Genomic DNA, 20586 nt, shown 5'->3' with positions numbered 1-20586 from the left:
TTAGACGTCCTAATTACCTTAGAAATAAGTTGTCTTAAATAAGTTTACAGGACGTATTCAAAAAAGTTTTTAGTAAATTTATATATTAACTCAGTGCATATGTTATGCGCTTGCTCGGTTAATTAAAATGTCTGCTAGTAAAGGTTGATTATTTTTATATTATTAATTTTGGTTGGTTATTTATCGTTTAAAAATATTTTCCAATTTTCTATATTCTATTCTCTATAATCTATACAATTTTTTAATAAAAGAAAATTGAGTTTAGTTATTTAGTGTAAATAAGTTGCCAGTATAGTGAAGGAATCTTGATAAAAGATCGTTTCGCTTTGTATTTTATGGAATAGTCATGATATCTTGTGTGTCTGTGTTATATAATATAATATAGTATAACATATATATATATATATATATATATATATATATATATATATATATATATATATATATATATATATATATATATATATATATTCTATTAAATACTGAAAATTGTAATTGCAAGCAAAAAATTGACTGCCCTATGAATGGCAAATGTTTATCAAAAAATATTATTTACAAATGCATTGTTTCAATATATTGGCTTACCGAGCAAATAGAATAAAACGTTATGCCAACCACAAACAATCATTTAAACATAAAAAATACTCAAAAGAGACTATGCTGTCAAAATTTATTTGGCAGCATATATTTATATATATATATATATATATATATATATATATATATATATATATATATATATATATATATATATATATATATATATATATATATATATATATATATATGCATGAGACCAGCCAGAGACGGCTGAAAAGACGTCTCTAGAACGTCTGGAAAAAACGTCTCTAGAACATCCTAAAAAGACGTCTTTAGGACGTCTGGAATAGACATCCCCAAGCCTATCATTTAAGACCAACTAAGGACGACTTATAAATGAAGAGTGAGACGTCTTATGGACGTCTTTAGGACGTCAGAATGCCCGCTGAGAAGTATTCACAATGCGGCGCTTCAAAAATTAATTTAAAATCGTAACTGAGCCAAGTTGACTATGTTACGGAAATATTTCATTCGGAAAGTAAAATCTTTGACTAAAAAACCCATGCTTTTAACGGGCTTTGTCTTATATACATAAATTTTTGAAAGAATGTCAAACATTTTGCAGCGTATCAACTTAAATTGAACTGGGAGTTAAATAAAATGACAAATCGACTGTTGCAACTGTAGTAAATGTCAATTTGTTATGTTTTGAAACAACTCTATACATACCCTTGACGATTTTATTATACTTTTCAGCTATTTAGCTGTTTATCTTTTTATTAACAAGGAGGTCTTACGTAGTGACTAAAAGTCATCAAACAAGAACCTGTAGCAAAATAAAAAATTGTGTAGCTAAGACAAAAATTCTGTTAAATAATCACTTTCCGTTTTTAAAACTTTTTTTAATGAAGTGGATAGCAATCGTTAAATGAAAAGGTTTCATAATTATAAAAACTAAATTAAATAGCACATTTCAATCGCCTAGCAACACTTTATTATATGATCTGATTAGCACCAAAAATTTAAAAAGGTTAAACTAAAATAACATTTTGCACAATTTTCCTCGCAGATAGGTTTTTAGTTTGTTCTAAAATTGCAAGGAACTTTCTACTACTTTTTTTTTGTACTTCAAAAATTTCTACTAGGATCTATTATTCTCTGTGACAAGGTGTATGTTACAAAAATGATATTGTATCAGGAAGTTGCTGTTTTTGGAAAGCCAATGACATAAACTCTCTTTCTAAAAATGTTTTAGATGTTATGGTAGCTTTTAATACAAGTTATATGTTTGATAGTCCTAATTTCTTTTGAAAATGATGTGATCAAATTCATTAAACTTTGGAATCAGTAAGAAGATCAAATAGCAAAGCAAAGGCAATTATATGTGATAAAAATCTAACTTTAACATTTAATGAAAAACCCTGGTTAACTACAGATGAAACTCTTAGGTTGTTTGACCACGTTATCACAAACATACAAATTAATAGACTCAGAAAGTAAAAAGTGTGGGCGTTTATTTTAGGTTCAATAATAATCAAAAAGCTTCCTCAGAGATCTAAATGGTAAACAAAGAAAGTTTGTTTTGGATTTTTGCGATACAGCATTATGCACGAAATAGACATAAAATATCAACACATGTCACAAGGCATTTCACAAATTATACACGTGAAGAAATAGCTAAAACGTTATTTAGAAAAGCACATTTGTTACACATATGTTATGTTAGAAAAATTTGTTACAGAACTACATGAATCAAAACTTAGAAATTTAAGAAAAGTATTTTTTTAAACTTTAATTCAATGTTCAAAATCATTCAAAATAGGTGGATTAAAAAGTGCTTTTGACAATACTGTTCAAAGGATTTTCTTCAATTTGGTTAAAGATAAAGTTTTTTAGACTTCCATATTTAATACTTTTATGCTTTAATGCATTACTTAATTGAAATTGAGTGTTATCATCACAATATACCTTCCTATTATACTTTATAAAAAGTCAGTGAAAACTTTGTACACCAAAATCAAACTATGTTGTTTTAAACAAAGAATGACCATATTATGTTTGTCTTGTTAGGTTGACATTTTTTCATTGACACTTTTGTTTTTATTATTTACTGAGATTTAATAATTTTAATATACCTGAAATTTGCTGTTCTGGGATTTTAAAAGCATTCCTTATTTTTATAAAGCAATATATTTTTATTGAAACGTTTACTTTAGTTCTATTTTTTATTATTTTCATTATTTGACAAAAAGTTTATTGTAATGAAGTAATGAAGTCTATTAAAAATATGAAAATATTTATAAATTGTTTTTATAAATTTATATAAATTGTTAGAGTGTCTATTTTAATTTTCAGACATTTTATAAAGTAAACCATTAAATAAGGCATTAAGAGTTTTAAAACAAATTTTAGTTAAATAACAAAATTGAATTTTAAACAAACATAGATTAAATTTGTCGTTTTCATTTATTACCCTCCAATTTTTTTGCAGACCAAAACGTTTTAAAAATCACAAATATTTTGTTGATTTAAATATATAGACAAATTTATTTGATAATGTTTTGTGTATTATTTGGCATAAATACATTGACTGGCAATAGGAATACCAAGAAGTAAATATAAATACATCGACTGAGGATAAGAGTTCAGTCAGGTTTTTATTCATGATTAAAAGTCATAAAAGACAAATAAACTATCGTTAAAAAGTATTCAGTTTAACTAAATGGTTTTAACGTCGCATAAATCAAGTAACGTTATTCCGCTCTAAACGGACAGTAGAAAAAACAGCACTAGGGGACCTCATGTATCACTGTAAGCTACTGTACATCCAAGGCTGGCGCGAATGGTGTGTGATCCCCTTCCCTCAATGAATTTTATTTCATTATGTCTGCAAATTTAGCTCTTTTAGACTAGCAAATCGGCATACGCAGACCGTATAGTACTGTCGGCAAATGTGAAAAGCGAGGATTTATTTTTGTTAGACAAAAAAAAAAATTTATTATTTTTACTACAGTCAAAAAAAATCTGGATCCGCCCCTGCATTTGAAATAATAAGAAATTATCTGAATGAATATCAAGCAATGCTACAAAAAATAGCTGATTTTCTTATTGAACCAAATGTTTATTGGTGTGAGACAAAATTTGTTTTGGAATTTTATGTTTTAAAAACGTGACAACAAGTAAAATGACTCCACATCATTTTAGACCAAAAACAAAAATAGAAAAACTTAATTACGCTAAAAGTAGCCGAAATGAAATATGCTTGCCAAATGCTAATATATTAATACTTGGCATATAAGATAAAAGTTGAAGATAAAATTACCAACAAGGCAAAATTAATATTTTTGAAAACATTGAAAAACTGTTCCTTATGAAATATCAAGATACAAAAAGATTTTAATTTTTAAGATGAGTTTCTTTTTTTTTTAAACAATTTCTCAATAATAAAACAAATAACTTTGTAAATAATTATTTTCAAAAGTATGTTTGTAAATAATTTTTTTCAAATGTATTAAAAATTAACTACCAAGTTATGGTAGATAAAAAATATCACAAAAGTTTTTAATATCAAAACAAAGTTTAATGATCTGATTATCAAATATTCATAATGGTATTCTTGAACAATATTAATGATCTAATAAGTAAGCGGTGTTTTATTTTTATGTCACCTCAAAACTTTTTAATATAGCTTATATTAAGTCTTGATGATCGCGTGATTTAACTTATTTAATTTTGATTTTATCAAGCATTCTGGATCTTTTTTGGAAACGAAAAATTTATTGGACGCGAAAAAGACGTTCAAAAGACGTAATAATAATAATAAATGAAACTTTTGTTTCATTTATTTGTTAGAAACTTTTATTTGTTTTAACAGCTGTTACTATCAAGTAATTTCTATTTTGTAAACTATTTTTAATCGTTAAAATCTTGTTGTGATAATAACTTACTGCTATTATTATATTATATCTATAAAATATAAGTTATGAATGGATGAGAAAACTTAAATTGTTTTTTGACGTTGATATCAGGGGGTGTAAAAAAATCAACTTTTCTAGGCTTTAAAGGTCTTTTGTTTTAAAGCAAAAAACACCAAATATACAAAAAAATTGGCCTTATAAAATCTAATTTTCTTTAAAAATGTCCATGTTACTACCGCTATTATATTATACAATTTAATATTCTTCAGAAAAATGGTCAAATAATTTAACCAAAAACAATTTTGAGTTTTACGGTTTTTTTAAAAAAGCTAAAAAACCTACTTTTCTCACCCCTGGTTGAAATTATATATATTTTATAATAAAATACAAATAATTTAGCCTCTTAAATTTTAATTTAACTTTAATTCACTGCCCTCTCAACCCCCCCTCCCCCAATTTTTATAAGACTACAATGCAAGACTGTATTGCGCAAATAAACGCGTTTTTGCAATAAAATATTTAATGATTTATTGCAGACCAGATATTTACCGGAAATATCTCGATTGTTTAAACTAATAACCGACTGACGGCAGTTTTCTGAAAAGCACCTTAACAACGCTGAAAAGCTCACTTCTTAAATGTGACTTTTTTTAATTAAATCTCAAGTGACAAATAAATCTTCAACTATAAATTTTTTTTATTGATAAAAATTTTTCAATGAAATTATTATTTAATTGATTGTTTTTTAATTGTTATTATTGATTCCTTTTCGTTTTTTAATAAAGTGTTGTTTAAATTACACTAATATTTGCGTATTTATTCACCCCGAATGCCAGTAGAATGGAATAAATTTTTTTAATCAAATAAATTTTCATAAAATACTTAAAAAATATATATATTTGATTTTTATATATTTAAATTACAGCTCAACCCAGTTGGCACGGGGCGTAAAAAAGACGCCCTTTGGACGTTCAATTAGCGTCCGTCCGTCGTATTTAAATTCTAAACGTCTTTTGAACGTCTTTTTCGCGTCCAATAAATTTTTCGTTTCCAAAAAAGATCCAGAATGCTTGATAAAATCAAAATTAAATAAGTTATATCACGCGATCATCAAGACTTAATTTTTTTTTAATAAAAACGCATTTTTAACACAAATGTAAAAGCAACTTTCAAATGTAAAAGATCTTTTAAATGTAAAAGGAGTTTCTTATAACTGTTTGCGAGCGTGGTTTGGTTTTTAATCTTTGGGTTCGTGGTTGTCAACTTGTTTTCGTGACGGCACTTAGATATAATTTCTGTTTTTTTATTTAACAATTTTTGCGTACCTTTGTATGATATTATGCAAAGTTTTTCATGAAGGCAAAGCCTTCATGAAAAACTTTGAAGGGGATACTATACATTTATAATGAAGGGGATACTATACATTTATAAATAACATTAGAGGCTCTACATTTTCCTATTATAGGGCAGTTTTCTTTCTTTATGCAATTGTAGGGTGGGTATTCTTTTGGTCTTTCTGAACTAATTTTCTTATTGTGACTTTTTATTATACTTTCGATATTTTTGGTTCAGCTGTAACTCAATTTGATGGTGTTTCGATTGAATAATTTACTTAGGGGGTGGGATGTTGGAAAGTGTTTGTCGATGAAGTTTAGGAAGATATGTCCGACATTGGTAGAAACGCTTTTACTGTACGGGGGATTAAACCATATTATATTTCTTTTTCTTGTCTTTTTTTCTCTTTTTTGGGGGTTATACTTTAAATTAAAATTAGTGAAGCTATTTCTTCTTAATTCATCTTCGTATTCTGGTTTAGATAAATTAGATGTTTTTTTATTTGAGGAATTTTATGATAATCTGTTGTTGATAGAGATGGGGATTTGCTTTATTATTTGCGGAGGGTGGATGGAATCAGAGTGGATGTAACGTAGATATTAATTTGGTTTTTTGAAAGGTTGGTAGGAGCTTTTTTCTAAGTTAAAGGATACATCTAAGAAGTTGACTGCGGGTAGGTTTGTTTGGATCTCTATTTTAAAACCGATTATTTTTATAGCTCTAATTATGTTTTTTCATATTCTATCAATTTGTGATCCAGTTTTTTTACGAAATACCATCAGACCATCGTCACGATATAGTCCAACGTCTTCTTTATTTATTATTTTAGATAGTGAGCCTAATATATATAGGCCAACCAGTTCACAAACTTCTCCACCGTCAAAACAACCCATTGTGACATCAAAGCAGTCGTGTGCTAAGTTTTTCTTCCGTGTTTCGTTTTTAAAAAATAGCAAGGTCTTTCTGCAATGTTTAATGACTCTGATATTCTCTTTGTTAATACTTGTGTGTTTTTTTGCAAACAGTACTGCATTACTTAGTATTTCAAATGTAATAGTGGAGTAAAAATCGACAATGTCAAATTGAATAAAAACACAATGTTGTTTATCTGGTATATTTTTAAACCATTTGATTGCATCAGTGGTTATTTCCATTGGTTTAAGCTTAATATAGTTCTTATTTTTTTATTTATAGTATCAAGATATTTTTTGTTTATGTACTCAACGCCGTTAATGCATGTACTGGAAAATACATGAATTTTGCGTTTTTGTAAAAAGGTTTTGTTTCACTGCATTTTTTTAGCCTGAATAATTTTTATTTTACTCCTAGCGCTTTAGTTTGTCTAAAATCAAACAAAGTTAAATTTTTTTTAAATTACTTAAGTTTAGATATAAAATTTTGCTTTATAGTTGATGAGCCATATTTTGGTATAAAATGGTACTACTCTCAATGAAGATAAAACATTAAATTGAGAAAACAACTTTTTCAAACAAGTTTTAAGTTATATGTTTAATTTCTAACCAGTCATATGTCTGCAAACATATTAAAGGTCGAAAAAAATTAGTTATTTCAAGTTTAAAATCTGTTTTTTCCATTTTATATGAAAGTTTTTATTAATATGAGTGCGAAGAACACACACATTGACATACGACTAGTTAGACTTTTAAAGTTAAACCTTTTAAGGTTTATTTAAAAGTCTAAGCTCAAAATTTAAACATTACTGTGATGTGAACCAACCCTATTTTATAATGCCATAAAACTATGCAACTAAAATTCCGGTCTTTAAATTACCATAGATTAATATATATATTTTATTTGAATATATATATATTTTTTATTTTTTTTGTAGAAAATATGTATACATATTTTCTTACTCCATTGCAAAAGACATGTTAAGTTTTAAACAATATATATAAATATTGTTTAAACTTAACATATCGTCCCCTCAGTATTATCTTGTTCTATCTACAAATTTTTTTTTTTGCAAAAACCAATTTTTATTGTTTAAAAAAGTATAATGTATTATTTCCACTTATCAATAAATTATTACCTTCTCTGCTTCGTCAAGATTTATTCAATTTGACTTTGTTCTAATTACAATTTTACGTATTTTGTTAGTTTTATCTTATTCTATTTCACTTTTTTAAAACATTTTAGTATTATAATGTTCTAATGCCCAAATCTGCAAATCAATGTTGTAGCGCAAGTCACGTGACTTTTTATTTTGATATTTTCAAAATGTCTTCAAGTAAGTTTATTGGTTTAGTTACAAAAGAAACAGTTGACTTTGAATTACTTAATACCGACTCGTAAGTAGTTTCTATTACTATGGTAATTTTATAATTTGAAAATAAAAAGGAAAATTTTATTTTTCCTATAATTGGATTCCATTTTATGTTCTTTTAACGATAAAATAGTCAACTATTATATCGTGCATTATCAACTCTTATATAAATATCGTGCATTAAAGGGTTAAAATAACTTAAGACTAGCTCTCATACACAGTACTAGTAGTTAACTAACTATAAATCTATATGTATAACTATATATATATAACTATATGCATAACTATATATATTGTGCCTTTAAATAACTATATATATATTGTGCAAAGTCTTTAAGTAAGACTAAATTCTTTATATTATTTATTTCCTAACTGTAAAAAAATAACTTATATTACCCTGCTAATTACGATGCTTATGAAATTCCAATTGTCATTAATTTTTGATTTTTTTTTAATATTATATTGTTTTTAAATGTAGCTAAAGTTTATACTTTTTATTTCTACAGTGTCGATTCAAGTTTCCACAATAAGCTACTACATACGGATTTAGAAATAGTTGTGCCAATAGAGCAACTCTCGACAAAAAAAAAAGTTGGACGTAAAAGAACCAGAAATCTAGATAGCTGGAAATGCAATGTCAATAAAAAAAGGCGTCAAGCTGGCCAGGAGTATAAAAGCAGGAATAAAGTGATAAGAAGAAATAGAGAGATCAATAATGAGAAGGACTGTACTAACTGTAAATTTAAATGCCACATTTATTTTCCGCAAGAGCAACGGGAGTTACTATTTAACAAATTTTGGGGACTCAATGATGACCTCAAAGCACACTTTTATAGTGAAAATACAACACGTATTGTGAAAAAAACTAAACGAACACTTGCAATTTCATCGAGGCGGCAATACTTATTTGCCTACTTTTTTCACCTGGCAGGGATTCCCATCAGAGTTTGCAAACCTTTCTTTTTAAACACTCTTGACATAAGCCTACAAAGAATTTCATATTTTTATAAACATTTCCAAACAGATACAAACACGCCTACCCCAAGAAAACAAGGTAAACATACAAAAAAGAAAATTCCTGACGCGGTCAGAGATGGCGTTAGGAAACACATATATAGTATTCCGGTTATAGACTCGCACTATTGCCGTGCTAATACTAATAGAAAATACATTGAGTCTGAATTGTCTATTAGTCGACTGTATGAGCTTTACCAAGACTTTTGTCAGCAAAAACGGTTTCAACCGGCTAAAAAGCACTTATACTCTGAAATTTTTTTAACTGAGTTCAATATTTCTTTCCAGCAAAGAAAAAAAGATAGGTGTGATAAGTATGAAATTTTTAAAATCAAAAGTGCTGAAGGTATTTTAAGTGATTGTGAACGGGCTCAGCATCTAAGTCATATTGAACAAAAAGAAGATGCACGCGAAGAGCGCAAAAAAGACAGACAGTCAGGACATCCTGTTCTCTGTTTTGATTTACAAAATGTTTTAACAGTTCCCAAGGCTGAGATATCCAACTTTATTTATCTTAGGAAGCTGTCTGTTTATAACATGACAGCATATCTTTCTTTAGATAAATATGTTTATTGTTGTATCTGGTCTGAAAGCCAATCTGGCAGAGCCGGAAATGATTTGGCATTTACAATCCTACGAATTTTAGAATCTGTGCTTACCACCCATCCACAACTTAAGAACCTCATTTTATGGTCAGATTCTTGCGTTCCGCAAAATAGAAACAGTATTATGAGCACGGCAATAAAGCATTTTTTAAATGCTCATCCTGATGTTGAATCTATCACTCAAAAGTTTTCTGCAAGCGGACATGGCTGTGTTCAAGAGGTTGATGCGGTTCATAGCAGCATTGACCAAAAATTAAAAAAAACTGAGGTATACAGTCCACTGGGTCTGATCAGAATACTAAAGTCTGTTAGGCGACAGAAACCTTTCAATATCCTGCAGATGAAAGATGTTGATTTTTTAAATATTCAAGCTGGAGCTAAAAGCTATAACTTTACCAAAGTGCCCTTTACTCAAGTAAAGCAATTAAAATACTATTCCAATCATCCTTTTACTGTTTCATTTAAAACAAAACATGCAGACGGCTTCACCTCAGTTTTTGCAGGTGCCCAATCATTAAGAAAAAAGAAATCTACAGCATATCCCATTACTGCACCAAAACTGTCAATTCAGACCAAAAAAAGCCACTTACTTTCAAAAGAAAAGAATGAAGATATTAAAAAAATGATGCCCTACATGCCTGAGATTGATAGAAATTATATGGCAACTCTTTGTGTTTAGTAATTCATGTGCATCTCCCATGTACTTTTCTTAATATTTTTATGTCTTAATTAATTGTTTCATGAAAAAAAAAAATGTTTTACTTGAACACAACCAAATAATGTCTAAAACAGGGGTGGATCCAGGTCGTTGTACTAGGGGGAGGGGGTTATATGACCAAAAAAAATGATTTTTTCAGCTAAAACCACTGTTTTATTTGATCATTTTTCTAACTAAGTTCAATAATTCTTTCCGGCAAAGAAAAAACGATAGGTGTAATTAGTGTAAATTTTTTAAAATCAAAAGTGCTGAAGGTACTTTAAATGATTGTGAACGGGCTCAGCATCTAAGTCATATTGAACAAAAATAAGATGCACGCGAATATAAGAAGCACGTAAAAAATGCTTATAAATTAGTTTACTAATAAATATATTAAATGTGTATATAACTTTTTTTTGCCAAAAATTCAAATGTTGCAAAATAATATTTTGTATTTTTATTTTTTTTTTAATTTCTATCAATAATATTTTGAAGATTGATAATTCTTAAGATGGGAGGAGGGGGGGAGGGGGGAGGGGGATACTCCCATCTTTGTATCCGTCCTTGGTAAGAAATACATTCAAAACATTCACCAAATAAGACATTTGTGCATGTTTGGACAAACTATAATTAAAAAAACCCAAAGAAATTGACATAGAACATTATACAATTTTTGTATTTTGTAAAGTTTGTCAGTAATTTGTTCTATCTCAAAAGTCAAAAATCATTTTTTTAAACACTAAATACACAATAATTTTCTAAAAATGGTTTATAAGGGTATTATATATTGACCTTGACAATTTTATAATAACAAAATTTGGTGCAAAGTTTATTTTGAACATTTTTAGGGCTTTTGAAAATTCAAATGCCTTTTTTTCAAAACCATAGTTTAGCGACATAGAACAAGATAATACTGAGGGGACGATATCTTTTAAAACTTAACGTTTATTGTTTATAAACAAATGTTGCAGACCGGAAAAAAAATATGTTTGTTATCACCGAGAACAAACAAGACAAAAAAGTTTGAGACCTTGCATTAACGGCGTTGAGTAACCAAGTTCACTTTTGGCAGGGCTCAATAGACGGCAGGGTTTATTGCTTTGGAATGAGTCTTTGTGGTCTTTTAGTGTAATAAAAGCTTCAGACTTTGCGATTATTTTTATTCGCCTGCTTAAGTTGAGCGTGTTTGCTATACTTTTAGCTTCGAGGTTAATTGAGTTTTCGAGTTTTTGTGGAGCTTTTTAATACGCTTTTGTGATGTTTTCGTTAAGAAGTTTAGTGTGTTCCTGAGTGGAAATTTGATAAATACTATTTGTTTTGTCTGCGAATAATAAAACGTTCGGGTTGCTTTTTATATTCAATATGTCTCTTTTTAGTTTGTTGTGAAATTCTCTGTGTACTTTTTTAAACTTTATAAAGTTTATTAAATTGAGTAAATCGTTTTCAAAATTTTCTAATTCTTTGCACTAGGGTGGCGTGTTATTCGTTTTGAACCCAAACGTTTTATTTGTTAATGACTGGTTTTCTTTTCTTTGATTTAATTAAAAAAATGTTTTCCAGCGGATTCGCTTGATGAAGTTTTCTGTTTTTTCTATCAGCTACAGTTTATAACTGGTTTTGTCTGGTATTGGTATATTTTTTAACGAGTAGTTAAAATTAATTTTCTCCATGGTGTGGAATCTATGCAGTAGAGTGCTCAACTAATTAGCGTAAGGCGCGATGTAAATAAGTTTAATTTTGCTGTGAGCAATATAATTGCTGTGAGCAATATAATTGATTTTTTGACGAGATTAAATAAAAATAACTACATCATTTTTACTACTAAAAGTTTCATGCGTTTAGCAATCATCAGGTAAAAAATTGTTTTTTTCGTTAAAAAATATACTCAATAAACATCGTGGCGTTCAAAAACAATTATAAAACTATAACTATTTCCGAGCGTGGTTTGGTTTTTTAGTCTTTGGGTTCGTGGTTGTCAAGTAGGAACTTGTTTTCGTGACGGCATTTAGATATAATTTCTGTTTTTTTATTTAATAATTTTTGCGTACCTTTGTATGATATTATGCAAAGTTTTTCATGAAGGCAAAGCAAGCATTTTTTTGTTACGTTGCTGTAGGCGGGGTTCTTGTTTGACAACCACGAGCCCAAAGATTAAAAAACCAAACCATGCTAGCAAATAGTCATAGTTTTAATTGTTTTTGAACGCCACGATGTTTATTGAGTATATATTTTAACGAAAAAAACAATGTATTTTCTACGCATGAAACTTTTAGTAGTAAGAATCATGTAGTCATTTTTATTTAATCTCGTCAAAAAATCAACTATATACTACTATGATCAAAAAGTAAGGTGAATTTTTTTATAAAATGAAAAATCTTTATTATTCTTCCAAATCTGTATCGTCCCACTCAAAATAATCCCCCCCAGCCCCAATGCACTTTTGCCAACGTTTTTTCCAGTCTTCGAAGCATGCCGAAAAGTCCTCGGTAGGGATAGCCTTCAATGCGCGTGCCAATTCACGTTGGATCTCTTCAATGGACTCAAAACGATTTCCCCGGAGTGGTCTCTTGAGCTTTGGGAACAGCCAGAAGTCACACGGTGCTAAGTCGGGCGAATACGGTGGTTGTGGAGCAACATGGGTAGAGTTTTTGGCGAAAAACTCACGAAGAACCAGTGCTGTGTGCGAAGGCGCATTATCGTGGTGCAAAATCCAAGAGTTATTGGCCCATAATTCCGGTCTCTTTTTGCGAATAGCTTCACGCAAACGTCGCATAACGCTTAAATAATATTCCTTGTTGACAGTTTGGCCAGTTGGAAGGAATTCGTAGTGCACGACACCAAAATAATCAAAGAAAACAGTCAACATGACCTTGATTTTTGAGCGACTTTGACGTGGTTTCTTCGGTCTCGGCTCGCCTTTTTCACGGTATTCACTCAATTGGTTGGTTGTTTCAGGGTTGTATGCGTAGACCCAAATCTCATCGCCAGTAATAATTTGTTTGTAGACGTCTTGATAGTCAGAAAGCATTTTAACGTTTTAACGTTTTAACACGTTTTAACGTTTTAACACGTTTTAACGCGACGCTTTTTTTTCAAAGAAATTGAGAAATTTCGGCACCAAACGTGATTTGAGTCTTCTGAGGCCCAAATGATCCTTCAAAATCGCTTGCACCGACCCAAATGATATTCCAACCATTTCAACAAGGTCTCGAATGGTTAACCGACGATTTGCAAGCACCAATTCTTTGATTTTGTTGATGTGGCGATCATCAATCGAAGTCGATGGTCGTCCGGAGCGTTCCAAGTCATCAACACGTTCTCGGCCTTCTTTGAAGTCTTTGTACCACTTGTGAACATTTTTTTGAGACATAGTCTCTTCACCGAAGGCCTTTTGCAACATTCGATACGTTTCAGCAGCAGAAATATCATTCCGCAAACAAAATTTAATAGCACTTCTTTGCTCAACAAAATTAGACATCGTGAAAATCGCCGAATGCACTTTTGGTACTTCAGAAACAAGCGTAAACAAAAAAAAAAATAATTATGAGTTTGACATGTAGTTTGGCGCAAATGTTAATGACATTCCTACCAACTTAAAAATAAAAAAGATTGGACGATTCGAATAAGGCCGGAAGTTTAAATTAAAAATTCACCTTACTTTTTGATCACAGTAGTATATATATATATATATATATATATATATATATATATATATATATATATATATATATATATATATATATATATATATATATATATACATATATATATATATAAAATATAATATATTCAATTACTTAAGAATCGTGGTAATATTGATACAGAAACTGATTATATGATATATTATATATATTTATACTAATTATATATTTGGTGCCTAATATACATATCAAGTATAGTGCCTAATATATATATCAAGTATAATACTTGATATACTATATCAAGAACCAAGTTCCGACTATTTGAAAGATTTAGACATCGCAGAATCTCATGCAGAACCATACTTTTCAAAAGGAAAACCTATTAATTATACAAAGAGTTTATCATGAAATATTACAAAATCAAGGTATGGAACTTCGTGAAGATGCAAGAAAAATTTTAAAAAACACCTAGAGGTATAAATAAGTTATAACTATAAATTTTCCCTGCATCTTCGAGATTAACAGTTTTTAACTGCTCCTGAAAAGTGTGGTGGTAATTACTCTTATTTTGAAATACAGGCAAGTATTAAGAACATTTTTTTTTTGAATTTTAGTATTGATGGTTTTATTTTTTTTTAAATTCTCTAGTAAACAATTGTGGTAGGGTTTCCATTCTCCTCTTTTTTCGTAAGAGAGCGCAGCGCTAAACTAAATAAAATTAAAGTTTTCACAGCATTCTCCTACGGAAAAAAGAGGAGAATGGGAACCCTAAATTGTGACCAATACTAGCTTGCTTTGATTATTTTAATATTTGTATTGCTGGCATTTATTTTAATGAAAATAAGCCTTATTCAGTAACTAAATACCTATTTTTTTCTTTGAGTTAAGACAATAATACAAAATGGTTTTCTATACAAAAAAAAAAAAAAAAAAAAATTTAACTGTCAAGTCTTTTTTTTGTTCGATGTTCCAGCTTGATTGTTTTTAAAATCTCATAATGGTTACAACTTTTGTGAAATGTGTTCCGTTTATGGAACTTATGTTAGTAATTGTGTTTAATAAGGTGTTTAACGAAGTAATTGTGTTTATTAAGGAAATATTCTGCCCACCTATCTCTTATATAAATCAACTGTTACGACTGGCTTAATTTTTTAAATTAAACTCATTTGTTAGTGACTTATCCTACTCTTTTGAAATTTGAATCTATTCCAAAAAAAAATCACACAAAAGAATAAAAACTTTAGTTGTACCAGACGTGTCAAAGTCTGCTTTAAATAATCCTTTAGAAGATAGATGTAATTAATTTTTCTATTTTACTTATCGTTCTTTAAAAATTTCAAAAAAATAATTGTAATTAAAATCAATATTTATACTTATTATTTGATAAAATTATTTTTTAGTTACTTATTCAACTTTAGTAAAGAATGAGAAAAATGTATTTAAAGATGGAAGTGAGTTAATATTTTTTTCTATATGAATGAATTTTTGATAATTTATGGTTTTTAGTTTTAATATTATGTAAAAAAATATATAACACAGCAAAAATTTAAAGAGGAATTTCAGTGGACCCATATAGGCATTTTAGGTGGTTGCAGTTTTGGTCATCATATACTTAATGGACCATTAGTGGCAGCAGCCATAAGTGGATAACATGAATAACCACTATATCACTTGTTAGTTATCTTCTAGGCACTTACGATATTTACTAAGTAAACGATGAGTTAAACTCTATTTAACTGCTCAAAATGCCTATATAGATCCACTGCAAATCCATGACAACAATATTTGCTGAGAAAGTTTCAATATGTAGTCATTTATTTATCGACATATATTTTCAGGATTCTCAATCCTCCTTAAAAACCTTAAATATCCTTGGAAAAAAAATCCTTCTTAAAAGTCCTTAAATAACCTTAAAAAAAAGTTAAAATTTGACTGCTCTCCTTAATTTACTTTTCTATAAATTTTATTCTACTTATTAATTAAAAATTTATTTATCAACATATAAATTTATTTATATATGCATTGGTCAAATACATGTTTGTATTTAGTAATATTATGCTACATTTTTGTATTTCAAAAACTCACATTGCATTTATATGTATTTAGAAATTTATAATTGATGTGTTTGAAGTTTTTGAATTTAATTGCGTTTTAAATAAAAGAAATTTTATTTGATGAAATGTATTTAACCCTAAACTTTATTTTTATTTTTGCCTTCATTTTCAAAAGAATAGAACAATAAATTTGGCTATAGTCTATTTTATGTAATGGTTAATTTAAATAGTTTATTTTATAATTAAATAAACTATTTATGTACTATTTAATCTATTATGTATGTAACTATTTTTTGAGTTAATTTTTATACAATACTTGATGAATTTTTATAAGTAACAGCTTCTTTAATTCAATCAGCTCCTTCAAGATTTGAAAGCCTGTGATTTAAAATTTTGCTCTTCCAAAAAAAAAAGTTAAAGAAAATATATGAAGTCAATAATAAATCTTTAAGTTTTACAAAGATTAATGTAAGTAATATTTTTTCTTTTAATAATTATCTTGGAAGTTATTTTAACTATATAGGTTTCTTTTTCTTTATAAACTTATTTTTTTAATACTCCACAATACTCAAAATAGCTACCTAGTCAGTTCAGCAAGAAAAAAAGAGCAATTAAGATTTCCCTTTCGAAGAATGAATTTAATAAAATTTTAAGTTAGTTGTTTATGTGTATATATATATATATATATATACATATATATATATATATATATATATATATATATATATATATATATATATATACATATATATATATATATATATATATATATATATATATATATATATATATATATATATATATATATATATATATATATACACATATATATACATATATATATATACATATATATATACATATAAATATATACATATATATATATATATATATATATATATATATATATATATATATATATATATAAATATATATATATACACATATATATATATATATATATATATATATACATATATATATGTATATATATATATATATATATATATATATATATATATATATATATATATATATATATATATATATATATATATATATATATATATATATATATATATATATATATATGTATATATATGTATTAGGGTGTCCCTAAAAACAACTTTTTTGAAAAAAATCTGCTCCCACCCCTTAAATGTGTTCTATATAATACGAAAACACTAGGTTTAAATTTTTTTTGAAAAAAACATATTTATAGAGGTCCCCCAAGACCCTTTAATATTTAACGGGTCCCTAATATTTTCAAAAAAAAAGTTTTTCAAAAATAGGTCAACCTGGTACTCAAATGAAGCGCAATTATATAAAAATTTCAAAAATAATATTCATTTTAAAAAATAAATTTGAAGTTTAAACTTATTTATCACAATTATCATGAAAAATTCACTTATTTCATTTTTTGCTAAAAAACAAGATTTTTACGTAGTAAAACCTAAAATAACTATATTATTTTAAAATGAATGTTATTTTTGAAATTTTTATATAATTTCGCTTCATTTGAGTACCAGGTTGACCTATTTTCGAGAAACTTTTTTTTTTTAAATATTAGGGACCCGGTAAATATTAAAGGGTTTTGGGGGACCTCTAAAAATATTTTTTATTCAACAAAATTTTAAACCTAGTGTTTTTGTATTATATAGAACACATTTAAAGGGTGGGAGCAGATTTTTTTCAAAAAAATTGTTTTTAGGGACACCCTAATATGTATATATATATATATACATATATATATACAAAGTTAGATAATAGAAAAATTAAATTGCTATATTGTAACTATGAGTTACCATTGTAACATTTTTTTAAAAAAGGAAGTCTCAATTAAATGTGTTATGTTTTTGTTTATGTAAATGACTTTCATATGACAACAAATATTTTTCACTTTTTAATTCAAGGAAAACAAAGAGTAGGAAAAAAAGGTTCTATAGTTTTGTTGTGCAATCTCTGGCATTCAAATACACGAGTGTCAAATTGGTCTGTAGAATTTCCTGTTCTGCAACTGGAAATATTTTTCTATTATCTAACTTTCTACAGTTATATAAAAAAAATTGGATAAAGCATTAAACATACCACAACTGATGAAAATAGTGAAAGGCCTCTAGTGCTTTTTTATCATTTATATATTTATTTAAAAGAAATAAATCTTTTTTCAAATTTCAAAAATTCAATTATTGTTTTTTTTGCTTGGCATACCTTTTTCCATTATATTGTTTATTATCAATTTTGTAGTTATATATATATATATATATATATATATATATATATATATATATATATATATATATATATATATATATATATATATATATGTATATATACACACACACACACATATATATATATATATATATATATATATATATATATATATATATATATATATATATATATATATATATATACATACATATATATATATATAAACAACTAACTTAAAATTTTATTAAATTCATTCTTCGAAAGGGATATCTTAATTGCTCTTTTTTATTATATATATATAAAATAAATTTTTTTTTCTCTTTTATATATATGTATATGTATATACATATATATATATATATATATATAAGTATATATATGCATATATATATATATATATAATATATATATATATATATATATATATATATATACATACATATATATATATACACATATACATATATATATAAATATATATATATATATATATAAATATATATATATATATAAATATATATATGTATATATATATATATATATATATATATATATATATATATATATATATATATATATATATATATATATATATATATATATACAGTGCTTTTTTTTCTCCTGGAACGCACCGGAACGGCGTTCAGGCACCTTTTTTTTGATATATATAATTTGTTTGCTTTATATAAACATTTTTTTCCTCGTATTATTATATAATGAAAATAGTTCATATTTAAATATTAAACATTCTTTGCAGATTTGAAAACATTACAGCGCTGCGTTTCAAAATTTGCTCAAGAAGAATTTAATTTATTTTCATCTTTTCTTAATAGCGTTCGTTTTTATGACGCCAAGTTCATTGTTTTTCCGATTATAATCGGAAAAACATACAATTTCTTGAAAATGCGTATGGTTGTGAGATTAACAATTATTAATCTCACAACCATTCGCGTTTATAACAAATCTTTTAAGAAATTCTATTGTTTCTGTGCAGTGTTTGTCCGAATATTAATCTCACAACACCTCACGCAACTTAAAAAAGATCTATTTTTAAAACAAAAACTTTACAACAGTATTTGGAACAGTAACTTTTATTGTATCGTTAATGAATTTCCTGTTATTACCGTTTTAAATTCAAAGCTATAACCTAATTTTTATATTTAAATACTGATATAAAAATATCAATTGAACAAAATAACGCAAAACTAATTATGAAAAAAATTACCAGTTTCTTCTCGGTGGATTGCCCTGTTCAGAAAAAAATCAAATTAAATGCAAAAGAAACAGAAGAAATCAAAATTACAACGTCAGATTTACCTTCTGCAGACAATGACACCAATTATAGCTGGCCAAGTTGCTGGACTTTAGAGCGAAAAACAGAGTTTTGTTCCAAAAACGAGTGGCTTTGTTTTTCGACAAAAAAAGCTCGGTTGCACTACCAGCCAAAAAGTGAAAACACTTGGCGTAGAAGCTAAGATGGGAATGAAAATATCTAAAGAATGGTTTAATAATGAAGTTTCTTATTATGGTGAAAATAGAAAGCAACAGTTAAGTTCGTTACGTAAGAAAATATTTGATCACAAAGAATCTGTAGGACATCAAGCTGCATTAAAGATGGTAGAAGAAGCTAAAAAAGAGACTCTGTCAAACAATATTTTAAAATCTTTAACGCGTGAGAAAATTGTAACAGCAAACATTTTTCGAACTGCATATATAAAGTTGCTAAAGGAAATCAGTCTTTTAATAATTTTGAAATGGAAATTGATCTTCAAGAAATTAATGGAGTTGAAATGGGTCGTATTCTTCATTCTACAAACGCATGCATTAATATTGTCAATCATATAGGTAACGAAATGAGGAAAAAAATTAATGCAGAAGTCATAAAGTCAAAGAGTAAGATTTCGATAATTATTGATGAATCAACCACTATAAGCCAAAAATCAACACTGATAGTGTACATTCGGTGCTGTGTAAAAGGCAGCGGAATGAATTTACCAATCAATTTATTTTTGGATTTAGTGGAGCTTGAAAGTGTTACGGCTAAAGGACTATTTGTTGCTTTACTTGAATGTCTTCATTCTTATGGGATGAAAGATGAATATTTGAAAAATTATTTAGTTTCTGTAGCATGTAATGGTGCAGCAGTGATGTTAGGATGCAAAAGTTGCATTTTTAAATTAATCACTGAAAAGTTTCCTTTTGTTATAGTTTGGCATTGTGCAAATCATAGACTGCAACTATCAGTAGGCGATACTATTAGGGAGATCTCAAGTATTAACTGA

The 20586-nt window shown here is 27.2% G+C and overlaps 2 protein-coding genes across 2 annotated transcripts; one reads left to right on the top strand and one right to left on the bottom strand.

Moving 5' to 3' along the window:
• Positions 1-13465: 13465 nt before the first annotated feature.
• Positions 13466-13870, bottom strand: LOC136085396 (protein GVQW3-like). The gene has a single exon (XM_065806700.1). It carries the CDS (start codon positions 13868-13870, stop codon positions 13466-13468), a length of 405 nt encoding a protein of 134 aa, XP_065662772.1.
• Positions 13871-19780: 5910 nt separating this feature from the next.
• LOC136085395 (E3 SUMO-protein ligase KIAA1586-like) lies at positions 19781-20586 on the top strand. Its single transcript, XM_065806699.1, has 2 exons — positions 19781-19976; positions 20024-20586. Exons 1-2 carry the CDS (start codon positions 19781-19783, stop codon positions 20584-20586), a joined length of 759 nt encoding a protein of 252 aa, XP_065662771.1.

This window comes from Hydra vulgaris, chromosome 09 (assembly GCF_038396675.1).
Source record: "Hydra vulgaris chromosome 09, alternate assembly HydraT2T_AEP".
NCBI lineage: Eukaryota > Metazoa > Cnidaria > Hydrozoa > Anthoathecata > Hydridae > Hydra > Hydra vulgaris.
This window is presented reverse-complemented; position numbering and strand designations above follow the sequence as displayed.

Coding starts and splice junctions, on each gene's coding strand:
- LOC136085396 (XM_065806700.1), bottom strand. CDS start 13,870: ATGTCTAATTTTGTTGAGCAAAGAAGTGCTATTAAATTTTGTTTGCGG.
- LOC136085395 (XM_065806699.1), top strand. CDS start 19,781: ATGGGAATGAAAATATCTAAAGAATGGTTTAATAATGAAGTTTCTTAT. Junction 19,977..20,023: donor TATTTTAAAATCTTTAACGC/GTGAGAAAATTG, acceptor GCATATATAAAG/TTGCTAAAGGAAATCAGTCT.